The sequence below is a fragment of the Neopelma chrysocephalum genome, unplaced genomic scaffold (assembly GCF_003984885.1).
Source record: "Neopelma chrysocephalum unplaced genomic scaffold, ASM398488v2 Primary Assembly neopelma1_24, whole genome shotgun sequence".
NCBI lineage: Eukaryota > Metazoa > Chordata > Aves > Passeriformes > Pipridae > Neopelma > Neopelma chrysocephalum.
This window is the reverse complement of record NW_020897693.1, coordinates 15,274,250-15,298,044: the sequence shown is the minus strand read 5'-3', so window position 1 is coordinate 15,298,044 and position 23,795 is coordinate 15,274,250. Positions and strand designations below refer to the sequence as shown.

At 52.1% G+C, this 23,795-nt stretch overlaps 1 protein-coding gene across 1 annotated transcript in view; it reads left to right on the top strand.

Annotated features, from left to right (window-relative positions):
• Positions 1–9,315: 9,315 nt before the first annotated feature.
• Positions 9,316–23,795, top strand: part of ALX4 (ALX homeobox 4) — a 39,018-nt gene continuing 24,538 nt past the window's right edge. The window contains exon 1 of the mRNA XM_027704427.1: positions 9,316–9,712. Within this exon, the coding sequence (XP_027560228.1) occupies positions 9,316–9,712 (397 nt within the window). The remainder of the gene's footprint in view (positions 9,713–23,795) is intronic.

The window sequence follows — 23,795 nt, the reverse complement described above, 5'->3', positions numbered from 1 at the left end:
CTTTTTTCCCTTTTCTTTCTGGAATGCAGCCATCAAAATAAACATTAAATGCAAAATGCTGGGGCTTGAGTTATTACTTGTGAGGGTGCTGGGAGGGAAATTTATAGCAACATTACTGTGTTTTGCTAGAAATCTCTTAATGCACCAAAGTGGAGAGGTGTGTGTGTTTTTTATTAAAATGTTACACTCTATAAATCTGAGCAGCAGGGAGGACACAGGTGGCCCTGGTGCTCAGCTGACTGGACTGTCATTTTAAACTTGGGGAAGGTTTGTCTGACTGTCCTCCCACCCCATCCCAGCATCAGCACAGCCACAGGCTGTGTGCCTCACAGACTGCAATGGATGTGGAGGCTCTGCATTTGTTTCATTATAGGAGCTCCAGTACCTAAAGGGAACCTACAAGAAAGATGGAGAGGGACTTTTTACAAGAACATGTAGTGATAGGACAAGGGAGAGTTGCTTTAAACTGAAAGAAGGCAGGTTTAGATTAGACATCAGGAAGAAATTCTTCACTGTGAGCATGGTGAGGCACTGGAACAGGTTGTCCAGAGAAGCTGTGAGTACCCAATTCCTGGAAGTGTTCAAGACCAGGTTGGATGGGGCTTTGAGCAACCTCCTCTAGTGGAAAGTGTCCCTGCCTATGGCAGAGGGATTGGAACAGGGTGATCTTTAAGGTCTTTTCCGACTCAAACTAATCTGTGATTCTATGATTCATTGTTGTTATCATTGTCGCTGTTCAGTTTACTCCCTCTTTTTGTCCTGACCTTTAAGCCACCAAAGATGACAAGTCACACTGCTCCTACTTTGATAGTGAACTTCCTAATGATGTCATTCAGACACTTCTCCTTTTCAGGCTTTCTCGGTGACTTTCTCTTGTGCCCTGGCTGTAGTGTCCTGATGAGAAGGTTTCAAGAGTGGATAACCCCTAAAAGCTGAGGGTGGCTGCTGGGCAGAGGTCTGTTGCTGTGTCTGGGCAAGATTGTTGGCCGTGCAATTTGGAGACTTGGGTGCACTTCACCAAGGTTGCTCAATAGTCTAAATCACAGCGGCCTCATTTCTGTGTGAGCTGCTGCAGCTTTCTCGGGCTCCAAGGAGAGCTGAGGAAGCTCAGGAAGTAGAGAAATCCCAGTCACTGGTGTCCCTGTGTCTGTCAGTATGTAAGGTACCTTCTCCTGAAACTTGGGGGCTGGCTGAGCTGCTCACCTGGGCAGGTGGCTGAGACTGCTGAGCGGCTCACTGGAGGGAAGGGTGGAGACCTGCAGGACTCCCGGGCTCTTTCCCAGCTCCCAGTAGAGAGCAGATATTGTGGCTTAGTGTGAGTTAGGGCAATCACTTTGTTTGAGACTCATTTTCTCTGCCTTAAAACAAGGCTGCTTCCCTCAGTGTGAGACTTTACAATAAGTATGTGGCATCCTCATGGAATGTACATTCAGGCATCCCCTCAGCCCATTTCACTGCTTGCAAAATTTCTTGGATGCTTTTTGTAAAATCAACCCTGAGCCATCCTGTGGAGGGAATCTGTGAACCCTGTGAACTGATTCCCCCTTAATTAGGTATGGCTCTGACACAATAAGCCTTGATAGGATTTTTTTGCGACAGTTCGAAAAAAAGTAAGGAATAGCAGCGTTCCTGGAAGACTTAAAAAAATAAACAAGCAAACGAATAACAGCAAAGAAAAGGTCACAGCTATGGTCCAGGAGACTCGAAGAGCGGCATTAAGCCCCTGCTAGGAATCACATCTGCTTGGAAATCCCGTCGCTGCGGCTGTGAGACCCGGCCGCAGTGGAAAGTTGAGCTCACGGGGAGCCGCGGTGGAGCCGGGCAACCCTCGGGCCGGGTGGTGTGTGCCCGCGGCCGCCGAGGGCGGCAGGTCAGCAGGCGGGCAGCGGAGTGTGCCGAGAGAACATGCCGTACGAAGAAGCCGATCACGTTATTTGCAAATCTCCCTTGTCCTGCTGCCCTCCCTTTTCGGGACAGAACTTTTCCACGGCTTGCCTGAGCTCCCCACAAAGAGTACGTTCCCTTTCCTGAACCTCTCCCCGAATGAACCTGCTGAAGAAAGGGGGACTTTCCTCTGGATCCAGTGCCTTAGACACCGGCTCTCCGAGCAGCGGGATGGGGGAAAGCCGCTGCCTTGGCCTCGGAGCACGCGATGGGATTGCAGTGCGGACGCTCCCCGCCCGGGCCGGGAACTCCGTGGCGCACTGCAGCCACAGCCCTGAGCGCCTAAATCTTGCTGGTGCAGCAGATTTTGGCGCAAATCACACGGAAAAAATTTGTGAGGGGTGTACTGACCGCCTAACATTTCTCTGTGATATCTGTAATTGGGGCGCGATTATAAACAGAAAAAAAAAAAAAAAACCATCACGGTTATAATTCTAGCAGTGAGTCTGGAGTTGCTTTGTTTGGGGAGATCTGTTCTTGTTTGGTTTAGAGATGGGTTGAGAGAGCTGCCTGGAAATTGCAACGAGAAGGGTGGATTTTTTACAAACCACCCGGGGTGGAAATATCTGTCAGAGTGTAAGATAAGTAGAGGAATAAGCGAAATTCAAAGGTCGGGCGGTACCGAGGACGGGGCTAAGCCGACCTCCCCATCGAGGCAGCCTGAGAGCTCGGGGGTGCCGAGCAGAGCACGGCGGAGCGCGGGAACAGACGCAGGTCTGCCACCCCTCTACGGACCTGGGGTCACCTAGCCCTGAGTGCTTCATATTTGTAATTAAAAGTATCCACTCTTCCCTGGGAGAGCTTTTCATCTTCACTCGGCAGCAGGCACCAGCTGCTCTTCGCCGAGGGATGGTGGAGGTGAGTCGCCGGGCTGGGCCAGAGGCCTCCCCAGGGCCCGAGCGGCTGGGATGGGTCTCAGCACCAGGCGTGACAGTCTGGGGGAGAGCTCACTTTCGCTCGGCCTCCCCGTCTGCCTCAGAGTGTCTCCGTCCCGTTTCCCTCGTCTCCGCTGCTGCGGGCTGGCTCAGCTCTGCCCTGCTCATAAAGGTCAGGGAGAGCCGCTCTCGCCGCGCTGACAGGTGCACCAACCACCTGAGGCTCGGAGCCCCCTTCTCCCCAACCATTTCGTTTCTAGCTCAGGGCAAGGAGGACATTCCCAGGTCGACACACCCCACGGGGAAAAGCTTATCCCGCGGCGCATCGCGGCCCTGGCCTCGAAAGGTCACCAGAGCCGGGCGCTGGGCACCTGGGGCGGTGGTTCCTCCCGGTCCCGTAGCACAGTTCCAGGACAGCCGGGTGGTACCCAGAGCGCGACGCCGCATCCCCAGGGCTCCGCTGCTTCGCCAAGCGGCCCGGCCGGACCCCTCCCTCTGCTCCCACGGGCTCTGCCGTGCACCGTCCCGGGGAGCCCTCGGCAGGAGGGCCACCAGCCCGCCGTAGCGCCCGGAGGGCCCCCGCCTTCCCTGAAGCTGCTCTGCGCCCGGGCTTCTGACTCAAGCGAAAAATAGCGCCTGACTTCAGAGCCAGTGCTGGCAAGGTCACACGCAAAAGGAAAGTATCGAGCAAATTAATAGCAAGTGTATTTTTCCCATCACGAAGAAAATTACAGACAGCCTCTAAAAATTTCAGGTCTGGGATGGCATATTAAATACAGATACTGTCGCGTTCGGGGGTGCTTGGAAGCGGGGCGAAGTGCGCAGAACGGCTTTAACCCAGCCCGGCATTACTGCCTAACCGGGCTGGGGTCCGAGGCAGGCCGCCGGCCGGAGCCTCCCCCACACTGTGCCGGCGGGGTGCGCTCCGAGATGGAGTGGGGCGCAGAGCGAGGCGCGGGGGTCGTGGGGGCCGCCCCTGCTCCGTCTTCCCATTGGTTCTCACACAGTGGCGTCACCCGGGGCCCCGCGAGCGCGATGCCAAAAGCAGTGATTTTCCATATTTTTCTGGGACGGTGGGGAAGGACGAGACCGAGGGGTTTGTGCTGCTCCGGAGACCCCGGGCTCCACTGCCCACCCGGACTCCAGCGCAGGGCACAGCCCTCGGCCACTGGAGAGGGCCCAGTCGCCCTTCTCCGGCCGCGGCAGCCTCGGGGTCTGCGTGCAGGACTGGGTGCATAAATGCCCTTCACTGCCGCAGCTTGACGCGAGCACGGCATTGCCTGAAAAAGAAAACAAACAAACAAAAAATTAAAGACAAACAACAACAACGAAAAAGCACCAGAAAAAAAAGAAAAAAAAGCTCGGTTGGAAAGCCCTTCCGGCCCGGAGCAGTGCCCTGCGGCACCTTACGAACCCCGAGGCCGTGCGAGAGGAGTAGGCCTTGGTCGCTCTGGCCTCCTCCTGCCTCCGTCCCTTGTGCCCCGCACGGAATGGGCGGGAGACCTCCGTCTGCCCCCCTCCACCCAGAGCGGGCACCGGGGACCCACCATGAGCCGCTCAGTCCGCTGACCTGCAACGGAGGGCAGCCTGGGTCCCTCGGGTCCCGCACCCACCGTCCCTCGGTGACCGCTTTGGTGACACCATCCAGGTACACGGACAGGTGGCCATGCACACCTGTGGATCCGCACGGAACACACCGTCCCCGGAGCAGCAAGGCGGGCCAGGCTGCGGAGCGAGGCCGCGGGGAGCCGCGGGCAGCGCGGCTGCCGGTCCACAGCCGAAAGGCACAAGGGTTGAGGGGTGAGAGCCTGCGGGAAGTGGAGCAGGCATTGCTTCCTTACTGAGGTGGCGGTAAGAGGCAGCAGGAGGCTGTTCGGAGGAGGTGGAGAGAAAAGCTTTGCCCGCACAAGCCCGGGGAGGTAGGGGCCAGCCTGTCCCATCTCGGAGCCTGCTCCTTCGCTTTCCCTGGAAAGAGAAGAGCTGGTCAGCTCCAGTTCTCTGCAAGCACCCTCTTGACACGAGGAACGTATTTTGGTAACAACAAACATTTGTCGACATTTATTCCCGAAGAAAGGCGCAAAAGGCAGGACAGCAAAGCCCCCGCCAAGCGCTGCTCAGGCCCCAGACGGTGCCCGGCGGGAGGCAGGAGCCAAGAGCGCAAGGCGGCAGGTACTGTCGGGATGGTCGCTAGGCAAGCTCCACGCCCGAAATAAAGATGCAATCTTCGTCCCGCTGGAAAAAAAAAGGGGGGGGTGAGATTAGCGCGAATACTTTTTGAATACTTTTTCCCTCTCTCCTCCCTTGCAGCGGTGTTATAAATAGGTCGCCTTCAGATCTCAGTTCAGTACAAAAGGAGCTCGCAGCTCTGAAGTGACCACACAAACCAACCCTTTGGGGAAACAAACTCGAGGCAGTTTCCAAGAGCAGGGCTCTACCAAAGTGCCGGGAGGAAACGGTGTGAAAGATCTCCCCTCTCTCCATTCCCCTCTCCAGTGAAATGACCCCGCTCCCTGAACCGAGGCTCCCTCTCTGAGAGAGGGAGTAGGACCGGGAGTTCTGGAGCCGGCACCCCAGAGTCCTGCCGGGACTCTCCTCAGCCATCCTGTCTCTGCTTCGGCTGCAGCCACCGGGAGTGTCGGGAGGACGGTGGAGGCTTGAGGGGACACGGAGGGTTTTCCTCAGCCGTGGCTGGGAAAGTGGGGAAGAGCATTCCTGCCTCCTCCCCTCGGCCTCCTGCGAGAGCGGGGCTCGTCCCAGAAGCCCTCCCGGCTCCCGCTTCCCGCAGCCCTGCGCTGCCGCGCCCGGTGTGCAGAAACCTCTTCCTTTCCCCTGGACTTGACACAAGCCTGACTGTTTAAATCGCACGGGAATAAAGATTTGTTTTTCTTTCAGAGATCGAGATGTAGGATCCGCCTGCTATCGTCTGCGCCTCGCACCGGGTTCTCACCCGGGAGCGACGCCCACCCTTGCCTCTGCAGAAAGGAAACGGCTCCTCGAAAACAAGCCAGGCAGGGCTGTCCTGAGCTGTCCCTGTTCCCTGGGGTGTCGCCGGTAGGCGACACCTGGATAGCCCGGCGCTGGAGATTTCCGACAATTCCCCCAGCTATTACTCGCTCGGTGTGAGCTGCCGTCCGTACAGTCGGGACCGGTTTGCTCTCATATGGGCTCCCGCAGCTCTGTGTGAGAATGGACCCTCGGGAGTGACCCCTTCCAAAACTAACAGCGACTGTAGCTGAAAACGGTCTCAATATAAAGCATATATACACATGGAATTGGCAATGGGTTTCTGCGGAGCGCAGACCTTTCGGCTGCCCTTTAGCCCTTCCCTTTTGGACGCATTTGATGCAGGGACAGGGCAGGTTTGAGATCACTCGGAAAAAAAAATGGTGATATCGTGCCTCAAGTGTTGCTCGTCCCTTTGTGTCCCTGCTCTGCGGATCCTCGGTGCCGCAGGCGGGAGTGCGGCGAGACCGGGCTGGCAGAGCCTCGCGGCCGGAGGGACACGGCCGTCCCGGCAGCGCCGCGACAAGGAGCCCCATCGCCTCGTTTAACGGGAGGGGGCTACAGGCTCCCTGTTTGCTTCTCTATTCGCAAGGCTCCGCTCCCGGTTAACGGGGGCTGCGGGAATCCCCTGTCACACTTGCTGAGAGAACTGCACGCAAAACCCAATCCAGCTAAACGAAAACCGTCAAGAAAAGTGATTACCCCGTTTTTCCCTCCCACCCCCGCTAGATCGCCAGGTATTTGCGCGCACCCTTTCTCCCGGTAACGATTCCCGAATTAACCTCCCGCTTCCAGAGACGGAAAATTGGCCATTAGAGAGAGGGTTTTATTGCAGTCCTTTCCAAGGGCTGCGGATTAGCCGTGATATGGAATTAATGGACTTTTCGTTATAGTTTAATGCAAGAAGGGGCTGGCAGACCGCTCTGACCGAAGGGATCCTGGGCAGCCCTCCTTCGGTTCGGCCACGCCACACTGCCTCTGCGAGCCACTGCATCGCAACACTTCCGAATAAAAATTATATATATATATATATGTGTGTGTGTGTATTTATATATTTGTATATATATATATAATCTCCTGCCCGATCCCCATATCTCCGCCTTTAGATTTTGCTCTTGCTGTTATTTAACTTTGCCGAAGAGAAATCCCGAGGCCGAATATAACGCCGTAGCATCGAGAATTGCCCTCACAGAATTTCTTTCGTTCCCCGAAATAATCGTGGGGGAAAGAACTGGAAAACAAGTATTTAACGTGCCCCTCCTCCGTGAGAGAGGCTGCGAGTCCGATGTGTCGGAGCCGAGGATGCGGGAGCTGGAGTGCTGCCGGTACCCAGAGCAGCTGCCCTTCGGCGGAGCCGCTCGAAAGCTGCCGGTACCGACAATGCCCCGGCCCCCTTGGCCGCCCCGAAGTGGTTTTTAGAAAGACTTTTATGCATTGAGTTGGTTTGGTTTTCATTATGTGGCGGACAAGGGAAAGAGAGGGGGCTGCGGTGGGTTAGGGGAGTTTGGGAAGGGAGAGAGAAAAGACGAAAAAAGAATTAAGTAAGGTAATAAAGAGAATAAGGAAGGCAAATCTGCTGAAAGCTTTCTTGGATGAGAAAACTGAGCGAGCCCAGCGCTGCTCTGAGGGAGACTTGCAAAATGGTTTGAAATCTCGTAAATGAAACCATCTCTGGCTGTTTTTAACGACTACGTCGCTAGAAATCCCTTCTGCATATTGGTGCGAGGGGTGGGCGCCTAGTGTCACATTTGAGATAATGAATACGGCGGTGCTGGCCTTGCTCTTGGAGCAAAGGTCTGGAGGCTGGCGGTGTCCACGGGCCCCTCCCGAGCAGTCGTCTTGGGGGTCGTATCCCCATTCTGCCGCCCCGCTTTCCCCCGAGCCGCAGCCCGCTCCCCCCACTCACACAGATACACACACAGATGAAAGCCACGAGTCCCCCCTACTCTGCACGGGTGGAGGAAGCTGCGCAGGAGAAGGGAGGACACATGGGCCGGACCCCGCGGGGAGCCCGCTGGAAGCCCAGAGCAGCCGACGGTGCCCCCGCTCTCCGCCCGCAGCCGGCTTCGTCACGGCCCGCGCACCCGAAGGGGTTAAGGGTCTTCTTTTCTTCCCTTTCCGCTTCTATTTTCTCTTTTATTTACTTAATTTTCTCTTCTTTTATTTCACTTTTCTTTTTTTTTCTTCTTGATCGAAGAACTGCGCATTTAGTTTGCGTAATATCTTTATTACTGAAAACTTCAAGGTAAGTGAGCAATAGAAACCAGATGTGGGGATGGGAGGAAGGCAGGGTACGAATAAGTGGAAGGGGTAGTAGGAGTTAATTGATGGAGGAGGGGAATCAGGTTGAATGGCGGGGGGGTGGGGGGAGACGGACGACGAAAGGTGAGTATTGATTTATTTTAAGCCCTTTTTGGTTTGCAATTGACCCCTCAAACCGAAAAGGGTTCCTGTCAGCCTCCGTCCTTTTGCAAGTCACCTCTGGCAATCCCAGAAGTCTGGTGCAATTCTGTATGCTTGGTGACACTGTTAAAATCCCTCCCTGCTGCCCTCCCGTTTGGATGCAGTTGTTTTACACCTGGAGAGAGCACGTTTTTAGAGGTAAATAAATCATGACCATCATAAACGTGCGCCGAGACGCGATGGAGAGCTCGTCCGGCGATGTGCGACTGCGGCACCGCCTCACTGCAGCGCTGGGAGAGCTGTCGTCCCTGAAGGGGTTAATGCGATGAGGAGTGGGGGGGAGGCTTAAAGGCATATAGCTGCGAGGGAAATTCATATTGCCTTTAATACAGAGGAGGGGGTCGCGGCGGCGAGGGTCCCCGCAGCTGGGGCAGTGAGCAGGGGAGAGGGCCGGAGCAAACAGAGCGTGTCACGACCATTAAATCGTCCCTGGCGCTTCCGCCGGCGCGGATCCCGCACCCATTCCTTCGTGGCGTTCATGTCATCCGCTTGATTTTCTGTTTTTTAATCATAGAAACTTTTGGAGCTGTTTTTTTTTTTTTGTTTAGTTGGTTTATTTTTTAATTTTTTTTTAACGCAAAAGATATGACCTCCACCCCCCCTCTGCTTCCACACACCCCCATAAACACACAGACTCACACACACCCCTTCCTGGGCCCCCTCCCCTCCACTGTCATCATCTACATACTAATTGGGGGAGAGGTCTCTCTCTTTTTTTTTTTTCTTTCCTATTGTGGGGGGAAAGTGCGGAGAAGAGCCTCTTTAAAGTGTAGTTTAGAGGGAGAGACGGAGGGCAAGCGTGTGTGAGAGAGAGAGAGAGGGAGGGAGGGAGGGAAAGAAAAAGACCCCTTTTACTGTGCGAGATCTTAAGGGGGTTTGGAGTTCTGGTCAGCTTTCACCAACATCTGAATTCTCTTAGAGCTCCCCAGCCCAGCTGTGAGTGTGTGTCTATGCGAGAGGGAGAGAGAAAGAGTGGTTCCTGGTGCCCCTCCAAGCGCATTAAGGACACTCGGGCCTTTTAATTTTAGGAATGAATGCTGATACTTGTGTTTCTTATTGTGATCCGGCTGCCATGGATTCCTACTACAACGCAGCCTCCCAGGACACAGAAGGCTCCTCGCCTTTTAGGGCATTTCAAGCAAGTGACAAGTTCAGCCCTACTTTCCTGGCCAGCAAAGGACAAGGCTTTGGTGACAGCAGCACTAAGTGCCGGAGCCGCTACAGCCAGCAGGAATGTCAGTCCCTGGATGGCAGTGTGCAGGCTGCCGGCTCTGCCGGGGCTCCGGCCTCCTTTAACAAATACCCTCCGCAGCAACAGCCGCCTCACCTCTACATGCAGCGAGGCCCCTGTAAAACCCCCCCGGACAGCAACATCAAGCTGCAAGAGAGCAGCGGCCACAACGGGACTCTGCAGGTCTCCTGTTACGGTGAGTCCTTGGCGTGCGGCGGGGGAAACACTGGAGGCGAAACCGGAGAGATACTCCCGGGCCCGGAAAGGGCCTCCCGGGGATGTGGGGGGTGGCTGCCCGGCAGAACAAACCCTACCAGGGTCAAGGAGACCTTGCCCGGCTCCGGCGCGCAGCCCTCTCCCGCCGCAGCGGGTGCCGCCGTGCCCCACGAGTATCTTCATTCCCAGACGGGTCTGGAGCCTGCGATGCCCGCGGGAAGCCGCCTTTCCCGCAGTGTCCCGCTTTGCAGTGATCTTAATCGTAATTTCAGAACGGAGCCGCTGCGCTCCCGCAAAGCGTTAGTTCTTGAGCAGTGCGGGGAACTTCGCAGAAACTGGGAGAGAAAGAAAGAGCGGAGCGCCGGGCTGCGCAGTGTACTCTCCGCGGGGACACTTTTCCACAGGAAGAATTTCTGGAAAACTTCACCGAAATCTTCACTTTTCACTGTAACGGTCTCTCCTGTTTCTCACTTTCTCCCCTAATTGCCACTTCTCTAATTGATTTCTGCCCGGCTGCAGATAACTCCCTCGCATCTTCTCCGCGGGTCATTAGCGGCAATTAAGACACTCCCTCGCGCTGGCGCTCACAGGACAGCCTGGAACGGGGGCGCTCCTCGTGTCGTTTCCGAGCGTGGCTTTAAAAGCCTTCTTCGGGAGGTCTCCGCTGTATCTGGGAGGTTAGGAAAAAAGGAAAACAAACAAACAACACCCCCTAAAAACAAACAAAAATTCAACAACGAAACAAATAAATCCCCCTAATCAGTTTTCCCATGAAGAGAAAGTGGAAATGAAATCCCTCTTCCTCACCGTGATCTCTGTGTGGGCGAAGAGGGACTGCCCCGGCCTAGATTGAGCGCGTCGCCTCTGAGGTGGTCCCCATCCTGGGATGAGTCAGTCCACCGTGTCCCCAACGGACAGGGACAGCGATAGGACCGTGTTTCCAGGGAGACCCTAAGACGGACGGTGTCTATGGAGTGAGGACGCAGGGTAGTCAGGAGAGGTCCGGATCAGGCCGGCAATCCCACTTCTATGCTCTCGCCGTCATTTGAGCACTCTTTTCCCTCTTTATTTACCTTTTCCCCCCCATCTCTAGACTTAAAAGGGGGCAGAGGCGCCATGCCTCTATCCATCTCCGCTGCGTGCCGGCTCGCGTTCAGGCGCCGTCCATCGGCCCCTGCTTGCATCTGAGGTGTCCCCGGATCCAGGTCCATAGCCCCAGTTCCTCCTCGCACAGGTGACTTCCCTTCACTGGGAAAGGGCAGTAAGTCCTCGCCATACAGCCGTGCTCGGGAGGGCAGGCACAGCCTAGCTACGGTGCGCTCGGACGGGCAGGGGTCGATCCTGTCCCCCTTCCTCCGGCTGCGCTCTGCTCCTTGCCCTGGCCCTCACTGGTCCTTGCCCGCAACCCTCCTCCCGCGGGTATCTCCCCACTGAACCGCGCAGTGGCATGAGGGCTCTGTTTAAGGGCTGCTTTCACGTTTGTTCTGGCCATGATTGGAGCTTTTTCCTTCTTCCACGCTCCCTCTCTTCCCCTGCCCTTTCCTCGTTGGCGGACAGTTCCCACCGACGTCAAGGCCTCATCCGCGAAGGCCTTCTTGGGCCAGGTGGGGCTTCACGGGGAAGGACACGATGGGACCGGGGAACCCCGCGGGGTTGCGGCGCAGGACAGAGATTCCCGGTCTTCGCTTCCTCCAGGAGTGGGAGTGCAGGGGAGCCCCCGTGCCTTCTCTACCGTCCTGCCATCCTCTCTCTGCTAACCGGCTCTCTTGTTTTTGTAGGTTGCAAAGCTCAGGGCGCCGGCATAGCCTGTGATGCACATTACAATTCCCGGTAGAATCACACGAGTTTATTACCCTCCTTAACACCGCCGGGGTTCCCCTGATTTATTTTCAAGCGGGCCTCCGCGCTCTCCTTCAGTGGGAGCCCCGCAGCGGCAGCGAGTGGCCCGGACTGGCCCAGACCGCGCTCTTTGCGAGCCCCTTGTGATGTGGCTAGGGACGGTGGGCTGTAATGAGAGACACATGGTTCGGCGAGGATAATTAATAGCAATAGTGATAATAATAGTGCTTAGTGGTTGAAGAGAGAGACTTGCTAATAACAGCTAGAGCGGGGTTTCGCAGAGCGGCTGCAACACCCCTAGGCGCCCCTCCGCCTTTTCCCAGACGGCGAAACACACCGCGCCCGGCATAGGGGCTGTGCCCCGGGAATCACGCGACGGGCTAAAGGGACCGGGAAACCTCCGAGTGCGGGTAAATAACCTCGGCGTGAGTGAGCGCGCGGGAAGAGAAAGCCGTCCTCGTTGTCTGCAGCGGGCACAAGCGTGGCCAGCCGGAGCGCAGGCGGGACATGGCGGGTGAGGAGAGCTACCGGAGGGGTTTGCTCGGGAAGCTGGGGAGCAGACGGCGGCCCCGCTGCCTTCCGCCGAGACCCCGCGGCAGTTTCGGTGCTGGTACTGCCGTGCGCGTTGTGCAGAGGGAAAGGAGCGCGGCGGCTGCGGCGGGGACTACTGGCTCCCAGCGTTCCCTGTTGTCCGGGCCTAAGCAGGATGCTGGAGTGGTGGCATGCCGTGACCGTAAATCCCTCAATTTGAAAAACAACCAAATCCCAAAAGAAGAGAAAAAAACCCCTAAACAAACAAAATGCAATCCGAAGCTGACCAACAGGCAGGCTCTCCCGCAGGGCGATGCTCAGACGGCCGGCTTTCCCCACTCCCGGCGCTGCGGCAGGCCCGTGCCCCGGGCCGGTCTCCGCATTCCCGGAGGGCGCTGCACTCCGCAGTGTGGGCCCGCAACTCTCGCCTATGCCTTTCCCGTCGGCGCTGGTAGAGGTCCCGGGCGAGCCCGGAGCGGAGCGGCCGGGCACTGAGGCGGGGGTGGGCCAGCGGGCTACGGTGGGCATGGCACGCACCTTCCGAGCCGGCCAGACAGGGTGTCCACTCCTTGTTGTTGTTGTTGTTTAATTTAATTTTATTTCTTCAATCAACGAGTCTTTTTGAGTTATAAAAAGCCCGAGCCTGCCATCTATTGCTCTCGCCTTCTATTTCTAGATCTAAGCCCTTCCACTGCATTGTACGGATAAATATAGGCAAAGGACGAGCTGCGTCCGTAAATACACGAAGGACACGGACGGCAATCGTCGGAGCGCTTCCAACCCAGCTGCTGGCAGGGACGGTGGCACCGGGCGGCCCTGGCTCTCGGCCGGGCTCTCCGCGGCCCTCTCGCAGGGGCTGCTGCCGGCCTGGCCCTGTGGGGCACCAGGCAGGGCTCCTCACGCCCCTGCCAGAAGCCCCCCTGCCTGTGCGCTGCGGCGGGCCGGCGGCCTTGCACGGCTTCCCTCGCGTTCCCTGCCGCGAATAGGGGTACGGGTTATTCCGCAAACCGGCACGGGTAATTAAAGCCGAATTCTTAAAGAAAAGCCACAGAATCATACAATTACCAATGTTGGAAGAGACCTTCAAGACCATCTAGTCCTCAGAACAGGTTATATATCTTGGCTTATGAGGGAAAAAAGCTTTCGAATGATTTATGTGCTGTAGTAATCTGACTTGCTATTTCTATTGCGTGGAGCTGAAGTAAGTCATATGTCTTGAAACATATGTGTGCACATACCCATATACACACAGAAATGTATACGTATATTGCTGTCTAGAAATACGGGCTGGAATAAAATCCTTTGTGGAGTGAAGGCGAATGTGATGGGGATATTTGCTAAAAGGACACAGGAGAAAGGAAACGGGCTTTCTCTAACAGAGGAAATTCTTTAAGTGCCGCGTTATGCAAATAAGAACCGTTTCTTTTATTTAGCGAGCAAATAAAAAGTTCAGTCATAAGTGCACTTTTATTGTTAGAAGTGCAGAAAGCCACTGGTGTAGGAGTCGGAGGCTCGCTGCATGCTCTTAAATTGACACTTTTAATGCATTTCTCCTCCTCCTCTCCTGATGTAATGTAAGCTGCAGGCACGGCAGGAACGAGCTCGCTGGCGGTCCCTCTCCGCCTCCCGCGAGGGACCGCTCGCTGCCAGGCGCTCGGGGCTCCCCGCGGCGCCGCGCGGAGCCCCCGCCGACGTTCAAGGGCTCTGCGGCACCTGCCCCCTGCCCCGGCTCCCGCAGCAGCCCCGCACCCTGGGCGGAACGGGGTTACGGGGTCCGTGTGCTCTTCTTGGGACTCTTGCGGGGCTCTCCGCATGGGCCGATACCGTGCCCCCGCACCAGGATGTGGGCTGCCCGGCTGAGCATCTCCGCAGGAACCGCTCTGCCGAGAGGGGACTGCGGTCGCTGCCCCTCGCGAGCCAGGGGAGCAGAGAATTTTGAGAAGGGCATCCCGCGCTGCGGTGGCCATTCGGTCCTGCCTCCCCTTCCCTATCCCCGCAGCTTTGGTCTCGGCTCTCGGCTCCTTCCCCGCGGATAAGGGCGCGGGCGGGTTGTGCGCGGGCTCCCCCTGTACCTCTCTCCGCCGGGGTGGGGAGATGCTGCTGCCCTGATCCCCGCGGGGGGCAACAAGGGAGTATAAAGGGGAGAAGTGAGCGAGAGGGAGGCGCGAGTGGGGAAGAGGGGAAGGAGGGACGGGACCTAAGCTGGCATCAGGGAGCAGAAGCCGGCAAGCGAGCCAGGAGGGCGGGGAGGCAAGGCGAGCTTCGAGGAGCGGGGCGGCACAGCCGACCCTTCCCTCCCGGAGCTGCGGGGCTGGCTGCCCGGCGGGACTCGGCCGCCGGCTCCCGGCGTGCTGCTGACGCCGCCCTGGCAATAGCCCTCTCTTTTCCACAATAGGGCCACCAGATCTGCCATTCAAGGGTTCCGGCACCCTCCCAGGGAGGGGAGGGAGCTCTCGCCAGGAGTTTGGCTAAGCCTCTGTTTGAACAGACACTCGGAGGTGCGGGATCTCCTCCGCGGAAACCTGCGGGATTTCCTCAGGGAGCCAGACGCGAAGGTAGGGCTCACGCTCCTTACCCCTGGGGCCGCGCAGGAAGGTTTATTCGCGGCTCTTTCCACAAAGTGTTTTGCGCTTCTCTTGACTTGGATGGTAGATCTGGCTGGAGGTTTTTATAGGATTCCTGTCCTGAGCTGTTTATAACACTCATGTGTCAAAGGACCGGGAGCTTCCCTCTCCCCGTATCCCTGCCGCTCCCTCCTTGCAGGAAGATTTCTTTTCGTACTAGAGTTGTTTATTTTCGACTTGTCCTCTGCTAATTGGAATTAACTCCGCTTTGGCCCTACACTTCTGCAGCGCACGTCTCTGACCTCAGCAGGACGTTACCAGCAATAAGAAAGGTGTGGAGAAAAGGTCTTAAAACTTTTGCCGGTCTTAATTGTTTTGAAAGCAACACAGAGCGGAGCAGATGAGAAAAATACTGATAGGGAGAGAGATTTGGAGATGCTTATTGAGTGCGTCTTTTCCTAAGGGTTTGGTGTAGGAGTCCTATTAACAATATATGCTGATGCCAGATAACGCAAATGAGCTGTGTATGTGTTATCTGGAGCTGCAGGCTGTTTATTTTGTGCAGCCTTTTGAGTGTACATTCAGTGTGGCTGCATGACTAACTGGCTGAAGTGATTCACTGGCTGCTTTATGGGTGACTGCTCAAAACACGTTCTGAATCAAAAGAGATTTCTTTGGCTGTGGTTTCTAACCTCACAAGTTAAATGCACCCAAGGTTTAAGCGGAGCTAATGTGCAGACTTCAATCCCTCAGATCTTGAAGATTTATTAATTTTCCAAGCCCTGCGTTCAAAGCCATGATGAGTTTCCCTTGTAAGCGGGAGGTAGTGTCTGGGAGGCTCAGAGCCAAGGTCCGCTGCTAAAGGACATCTCCAGACTTGTCCACTCGGTTGCCCTAATTCCCGACTCTTTAGCCAGTTTTGCTCCCTGGAGTCCTTAAGCTGCTTTATTATTTGTTCAGGGCATTTCTGCAGCTGCAGCAATTCTCAGGTAAAAAGCGTGATGCGTCCTGGGGCAGTAGGAGAATTTTCTTTCCACTTTGCAGTTGGAAAAACTGAAATTCGTAATATCCGAGTAGCTAATGCAAGGTGAAGCAGTGGTCACAGTGGCATCAGTGTGACCTTCCCAGGGCAGTGGCTCCAGCAGAAAAAAGCACTCAGCCGGCTGTAGAAGCAGCCACTGTTGGAGTCAGAAACTCAAGGAGTAGAGGTCCTGTGCTTGATTTTTGAAGGGATTTAACTTAGGTTTCTATACAGCTCTGTCCTTATTCTGTGCAAGAAGCTGTAGCAACTGATGTGTTCTCATATGCTCAGGTCTCTCAGTATGTAAAGTAGGCTCAACTTGCCAATCCACTTTAATGGTCTAATCTTTTGAAAGCAACTCATTGGCGTGGGCAACCTGTATTGGCCAACACAAGATATGAGTTTTGCATTTCAGAAAATGCTGAGAAATCCCTGCCCCGAAAGTCATATGTTTCTGAGATATTCCTCCTACACATTTGAAAAAAAACCAAAACCCCATCTCAGTTGTTAATTAGCTTGGAAAACATAGGTCTAATATCTTCATGTAGATACGTTTTCAAAAGGAAAAGAGATTTAGTTCTGAATTTGTAGAAGCCTGAGTGGTAATGCAGCTAATATAGGACCCCTGTGACTTGAGAAACATTTACTAAGAGATGGATGGGAACATTTCACGTGAATAAAGTGTTAGAGTAATTTATCATAGTTACATGTCTCTCAGCTGCCTTAGCTTGTAAATGAAAGTTCATAAGCAAAGGAGGAAAGCTACTTAGATATATTAAATAAATGACCTCCTCTTTACTTTCTGCGTAAGTTCAGCTGAGTCAATGTTATTATACATACTGGTGAATCTGCTTGGCCATGTTTCGCATTTAGGCTTGCAAATCATCTTCGTATTTTGACTGTCACAAAGGTAGACACAATGTGAAAGAGAAATTGATATCAGCACAATACTTCTAGGGCTGTTTTTTGGTCAAAGAGAGGGATCAGTGAGGAATAGGGGAGAAGGATGGAGAGGGAGGAATGGAGATCAATGAGAAGAGGCAGGGGAAGAAGAAGAGAAGATATCTTGGATGGGTAATAAGCAGTGACAGACAGCGCTATTATGGAAGGTGGACTGCAACTGATTTTATGTTATATATATTATATATTATATTATATATAAGTATGTATATATAGTATATGTATATGTAGTGTATATAAGTATATATAAGTATGAACCCACTAGTATCAAATTCTTTATATTGCCATTGAGAATAGCTGTGATTCAACCTTTAGTAGCTGCTGTCTTCAAGTCCCAGCAGGATTTAGTCATGACAAGCTGGTATGTCATGAGCCCCACACATCTTCATCTGCACTGACTGAAGACCATTGCGTTGCCTAACTCAGCACTAAAAAAAAGTCTGTTTGCATCTGATAATTTTTTTCTTTTTCGTGAAGATGTAGTTTAAGTGTTTATCTTGTTACTGTTAATCTGCTTGCTGGAAACAAGTGGTTGAATCAGTTTTATTTCTAAATACATTCCTTCTTAGCAAGAACTGTGTTCATTAGCTGTAAGGCAAGTGGGTAAGCTGGTGATGGAGCCTGAAAGGTAAGCTGGTTTACTCACTGACAGACATGCTGTATGCTGAGGCTGTGTGAAAACTGTGTGGGGTTTATGAAGACAACAACTACCTTTCTTTAGTGGAAGTCTGAAAACCCTACAGAACCAAAGGGCAGGGAGTCAACAGCATCTAGGCCCATCAGAGAATTGCTATCAATGGTACTGAGGAAATGGAGGAAGAGACAGAATAAATGTTTTGGACAGATTTCTGTCTGGGGGAAATAAAATAAACTTGTAAGGTCTCAGTATAACTCCTATCTGATTGCTGTTGTTCCCTATCTGGGCTTTGTGTGCACGCACTGCTGCTTAAAAGGAATATCTTGTGTCTCATCAGTTCCTCCCTGTAGTGGAAGCAGTCTCCTTGGGACTTTGGATATTGACTGACTGCTTCACTTAGGAGCTGTAACACTGATTTTGGCGTAGGATGCAATTTCCAAAGAGGGAAACAGGGAACTGTATTCATTCTTTTGATGTAAGAGAGATCAGATAACAAAGATTCTTGCAGATATCTAATCTATTCAGGATCAGTGGAAAGTGAAAGGAATTCACACCAGAATCAAATCAAAACAAACCAAAGCTGTACAGTGTGCACAGGGAGAGGAGGCAATATCAGGAATTTTCCCAGAAAGGGTCAAAAACAATCAGAGAATGACTCTATGCTGGGACAGTGCCCAGAGAGATCTGAAGGCCCAGCTGCAAGACCATGACTCTGTGAGGTGCTGAGGAACATGTGTGACACAAGCCAGAAGTTGTTTTACAAAACAGGGGAAATACGAAAACATTGCTCAGCCCAAAACTTGATAGGAAACCTGTGCCACAGCAAGGTTTCTGAAAGAAAAGCAAAACATCTCAAAAATGACACCAAAGGCTCACTAGGGTACCAGCCTGCTGGTCATGGAGCTGGTCTCATGCTGGGCATGGACTTAGGTCTGCCAGGTGGGGATGGGTCACCTGTGAGACTGCCCATTTCCAGTGTGCGTGCTCTGTAACACAAGCATAAGGAGACCCACAGCATCAGGTTTTTCCAGCCCCAGTGATGCCACTCAAGAAAGGCTGCATGGGAGACTGATGCATGTCCATTCTCACTGTATAACTGGCTGGGAAGAGGAACTGGATGGAGGAGAGCCTGAGGCCAAATGCTGGGGCAGAGGTATGCTCTATAGCTTGGACCGTGGTGCTGGTCTCCAGTTCAGGGGGCTGTGAGACCTTCTGGAGCACCATGTGGTTCTTTTCCAACCTTCCCTGGGATGGTACATGCCCAAACCTCGTCCTGGAGTGGAGTCAGGAGCACAGCTGTGGCAAGGGCCCATAGCTGAGAGCTGAGAAACACTGCATTATAGACATAACCTCGCTTATCAAGATTTGGTCTGAAACTTCATAAGCAGATTGGAGCCAGATATCAGTCTGAGCTAGACAGGACATAGCCAAATGCTAGAAGGCAAGAGGAAGAATAGACCTACCTAAATTGGCAGAAGACCTGCAGACATTTTGTGTTCTTCATGTCTCCAATGAGGACTTCCAAGATAAATAGCTGATGGACCAATTGCTAGACAGTTAGGCAGATGGTGCGGAAGGCCAGAAACAATCCATGAAGCTGTGGGATTTATGGCAGAGCTTAAATATTTCATTTCAGCTCTTGAACAGAAGTCAGAAAACTGCTACTGGAAGAGAGGGAAGCCAGTTGCTTTATATAGGTATGAGGTCCTGTGCTGGAGAAAAGAGTATTTCCATTCGGTTCATACCACTTCAAGCTATTAGAAGAATATTCTATTGCAGGATAGAAAGCAATGGGGTATTGGCTACAACATCAAACATGAGTGCAGTGGCTCATTTAACTCTGACTCTGTTGGAGAGGGGAAATATCCACAGAGAATGTTGTTATAAATATATGGCTGGTCAGGACAGAGCTCCATGAAAATCTACTGAAAGGCCCAAACTCAGCTCAGGAAACAGGAGGACCTGAAGGTGCACATGCAAAGCTGGGTGATGCCAGTTTTAAATTAAGTTGAAGCTATAGTAAGGCTTATTTGTGGCCAGGGTTGGATATTAAGCTGGTGCCCAGAGAAACCCGCTCTTCCCTTGTAGCCTTTAACTAGTTTGGTTTTGTGGCTGGTTGTACTGGAAATCTCCTTTTCCTTGGCCTTAGTGGTAAAAATTGGAGTTCTTTGTTGAACCACCTATTTTTGTCCATTTGTCAGCAGTCCACTTCAGAGGGAGGGCTATGGGAATAGTCAAGTAGCAAGAAAGGGGTTTATCACTTGTGTAATCTACAGACATTGCAGGTGCTCATTCAGGTACTGGTCACTGAAACTAGACAGAAGAGGGAGATGACGGGACAGTCCAAAATGTAGCCCCCACATCGATCTGAGGGAAGGCAGGGATTGAGGAAAGTGTCCATGCTGTGGAAAAATGCATACAGTAGACTGGAGTGCTGGGATCCAGGAAGTTGCTCAGCATAGCCAAAGTGGGAGATGAACTAACACTCAGCACGTACATCACTGTGGCTGGGGCCTGGTTGGTCAGCACCAGGATTTTCAGCCTGTGGTGTTTTCCTTCAAAGACATGGCTTATATGAAAGAAAGAGTTTTGGGCAATCTGTTTGTGGTGTCTGCCTCTGTGGGCAAGCCCTGAGTTGTTTCTTTGAGCTTGTAGCCAATTTTTGGACCTCATCTGTTGTCCTCGCTAGAAAAGAAAGCCAGCAAGAACTTTGCTGTATAATACATTAATCAGAGGGGGCTTGTGCCTTACCATTACTAGGTGATATGTGGGATGTGCCTTACTAGGTTCATTTTGGTTTCCATAGTGAATATCTGGAGATGAAAATGGCTTTTATGTTAACACAAGTCCATAAAATACTGTACTGTGGATCTCCCACCACCTGTGTACAGCAGCTCTCACTCAAGAGACCAACACAGCAGGTCAGCCACCCAGTCCCTGTGGTACAGCTGAGGATATCCTGGCATATGGTCGGCCCTTTAATAGGAACAGATGATGTTTTATGAACAGGCTATCATGAGCTCCAGGCTGCCAATCTAAATTGAACCCAGAGCAAGGTCAACTTCTGAAGAGAGGCACAACATGCATCTTGGGCAAACACTCAGCCAGGAGCGAAAGGGGCAGTGGTTCCCCAATCCCAGGGAAGGGAACACAGCACTGTCAGCCTGTCTGACTTTGCAGGGCACTGATCCTGCCTCTGGAGGCTCAGCTGCAGACTTGCCAGGATGACAAAAGCTCCACATGCTCCTTGTGAGAAGAGAAAGCTACCGTGGTGGCAAAAGGAGAGCAGCTGGGCAACTTCAGAGCTGAAGCAGTTTCTGTTGAACACAGGTGTCTGTGGGGTTGGAGCAGCAGTGACACAAGACCATAGTCATGAAAGACTAGTTCTGACAATGCCTTATTCAAAGACCTTCTTTTTTGGGCAGACACTTTCCTCAGCAGAACAGCAAGAAAAAACTGAGGATGCATCCTTTTTTATCTCCTTTCTTCCACAATGTGCAGGAATGAAAACAGTCCTGTTTCATCCAGTAGATGTAAGTTTGCAAGAGCAGAGTTCAAGGAACTAAGTGTCCCTCAGAAAGGCTGGTGGTGTCAAACAAGGTGTGATTGAAAAAAAACCCCTCTCATTTGGCAACCTTGTCTGCTTTTGACTGTAAACTCTCTTCAGACTAGCAAGGCAAAAGCTCTCTGGTCATGGTGGGAAAGCTTGTCATTTAAAGATGAAATGCTGTATAGGAGATGGGGAATGTGTGACGAGCACTTGTGAGAGCTTGTTATAACTGAAACACTCAAAAAGGAGGTTCTGATGTTTTGTTATGATGTCAAAACCATTGGACATTTTGAGGTTGTAAACCCCTTAGTCAAGCCATGAGACAATTGGTTTTGAGGAAAATGCAGACAGATGATGAAAAATTACTACAGGAAGTGTGATGCTTTTCTTGCATGTCTTTTATTCCAAAAGTGGGTCCCCAAAGATGGGGAGAAACCCTACTGAGCAGTGTCTCCTGGGGACCTTACTGCAATTCACTGCTGGTGATGTTGTTGGGCCTTTGCCTGAGTTGGAATCTGCCAGATAATATTTGTTGGTAGCTATGGATTTCTTTAGAAAATGACCTAAAGTTTACCCAAAAAGGAACTAAGAGGCTGTGATAGCAACCAAGCTTCTAAGGGATGAATTTTTCACCATATTTGGGGACCTACATGAAGAGCATGCAACAAGGCAGAGGCTTTGAGGCCAAAGTGTTTAGGCAGGTTTGTTAGATACTAGTAAATGCAACAGGAGGTATCCAGCATCCTAAAGATGGTGGAGAGAGGAAGCTTAGCTGGTGCTAGGAGGAGGCATTGAGCCAACTGCATGCCACCTAGCCTAAGACGCCCCCATTTACACTGCCTGGTCTCCCTGTGCTGTTCCTCAAGGCCTTGGTACCTGCCTGCCCCATGTCGGCCTCTGAGAGACCTTAGTGTGTCTTCCACAGCACCAGAAACCTGTGACTGGGCAACTGAATCATACCCCAGACACTTTACAAGAGTGACAAAAGGACCAGGACTGATCCAGCCCTTTGCTTATTTTGTTGATTTCAATGACTTTCAGTGTAAAGGGAAAGTGCTGTCTGACCCCAGTTCTCCTTTTCAGTTATTAACCAGGAAACATAGCACAGTCCCTGCAAGAAGTTCATAAATCTGGCCTATAATGGTCTGACCTACCTGGACTCTGCAAAAATCAGGTGGAACAACCCAGGTTTTTCTAAAGAAAATCTAATACAATTATTGCCTCAGGCAACATGAACATTCTCTGATGTCAGCTTATGTGTGGAAATCTGTGTGATTTCACATCCCACGGAGATGGAGATATTAGGAGTCCAAAGCAGAAAAACCATGGTGTGTAGCAGTGATCACGTAAGTGCATCAACTTGTAAGAGTTATGGCCAAGGAGGAGTTATGAGGGTAACTGAGTGAGTCCTGAAAGCCAAGAATGCAGCTAAGGATGTTGAGTCTGGTAGAAATTAGTTCCCTAGAGGGGAAAAATAGGGAATGGCCTCATTTAGTCCACAAATTTCATTAAAAACAAAAACTTTGCTGAGAACTCCTTCTCAGAAGGAACTCCCTTCTCCTTTCTTCAGAAGAAAAGGGAGCAGCAGCTGAAAGCCTGCAATAGCATCCCAGTGGGAGCAAAGTTGGTCCAAGCTGGCTCTTGAAAATGTCCCAACAGGAAAATGTGATACTAGTATGTAAAAGCCTAAGTTGGTTGCTCTGACACTTCCTTCCTGTGTGGCTGAGATGAAGTAGGTCTGTCGGTGTGGATTCTTCCGGAAGGAGGCCGAGCAAGGTGTCATTTTGAAGGGATTCCTGATGGTGATGAGCAAAGCAGTTTGATTTTGCTCAGCCCTGTGCCAGAAGTAGTAACACAGTGAGTGGTGTGAGTATGGGCACTGAGGACTGCTCAAGGTACATCCCAGAGCATGCTCAGACCAGGTGGCAGGGGTAAGCAGGGGCCCTGGCAGTATGGCAGTGATAGCAGGGTAGCACCATGGTTGAGGCAATCTGCTCCTCACCCTGTTGTGTCCTGCACAAAGTGATGCTATGCCAGACAATCCTTTCCCCAGGTGAGCAGCTCTGCTCCACAGCCCCCAGCTCTCCTGGCAAAGCTTTCTCCTGGAGCAAGAACCATTAAATAAAGAAATGGCACACTGGCTTCCAGACTGTCCCTGGCTGGTAATAATCTACAGAGCTTCTTACTGTAGCATCCAAACATCACAGTACGTCAACCAACATGAGATTAAGCACCAATGTTTTATTTTCTGTTTATGTCAGATCATATTCTTGACAAAGTTGCACACACACGGATTATTTAGTCCACTATGTACTACAGTTTGAAGTAAATTGGACTGTATAGCAGCTGTGCTATCCCTGTTTATAAGCCTCAGCTCCGTCACCTGTAGGAAGTGTCAGTGGGAAAAAACAGTGTGGTTTAAGCCAATTCAGGAAGCTGCATCTTTGCTGTGGAAAACATAGGATATGAGCAGCAAATACTCAGAGATCCCTAATTTCAGGCAAGCCTGTATTTATTAGCAGGCACAGCCTGCTCTTGGAAGGCCTTTCAGACCCCGTCTTTGGGATGGAGAGCTTCCACAGTTTCCTTTAGCACTAAAACTTTGGCTCTAAAACCCTGTCTTCTTGGAAGCTACAGCCTCATAAGTGTGTTCACTGAAGGAGTTTTGGACTTTGAAGTTGCATTATTTACATCTGGCTGTATATCTTCCTCCTGGGAGTGCTATGAACGAGATGAATTGCAGAAGAAATCACACGTTCCCACGCAAGCATGTTTGCCTCTCATGAAGTATGAAAAACCATGACCCAAATGTACTGTGAGATAGTAAATCTCAGGAGACAGCATGTCTGAGATGAGAAGGAAGGAGAAAGCAAGACACTGAAGCTCCCAGCAGCTTTCCTTGAAAGCACTCTGAGTCCAGGAGCTGGAAATGCTTTGGGAAACAGAGGCCAGCTGGTGGCT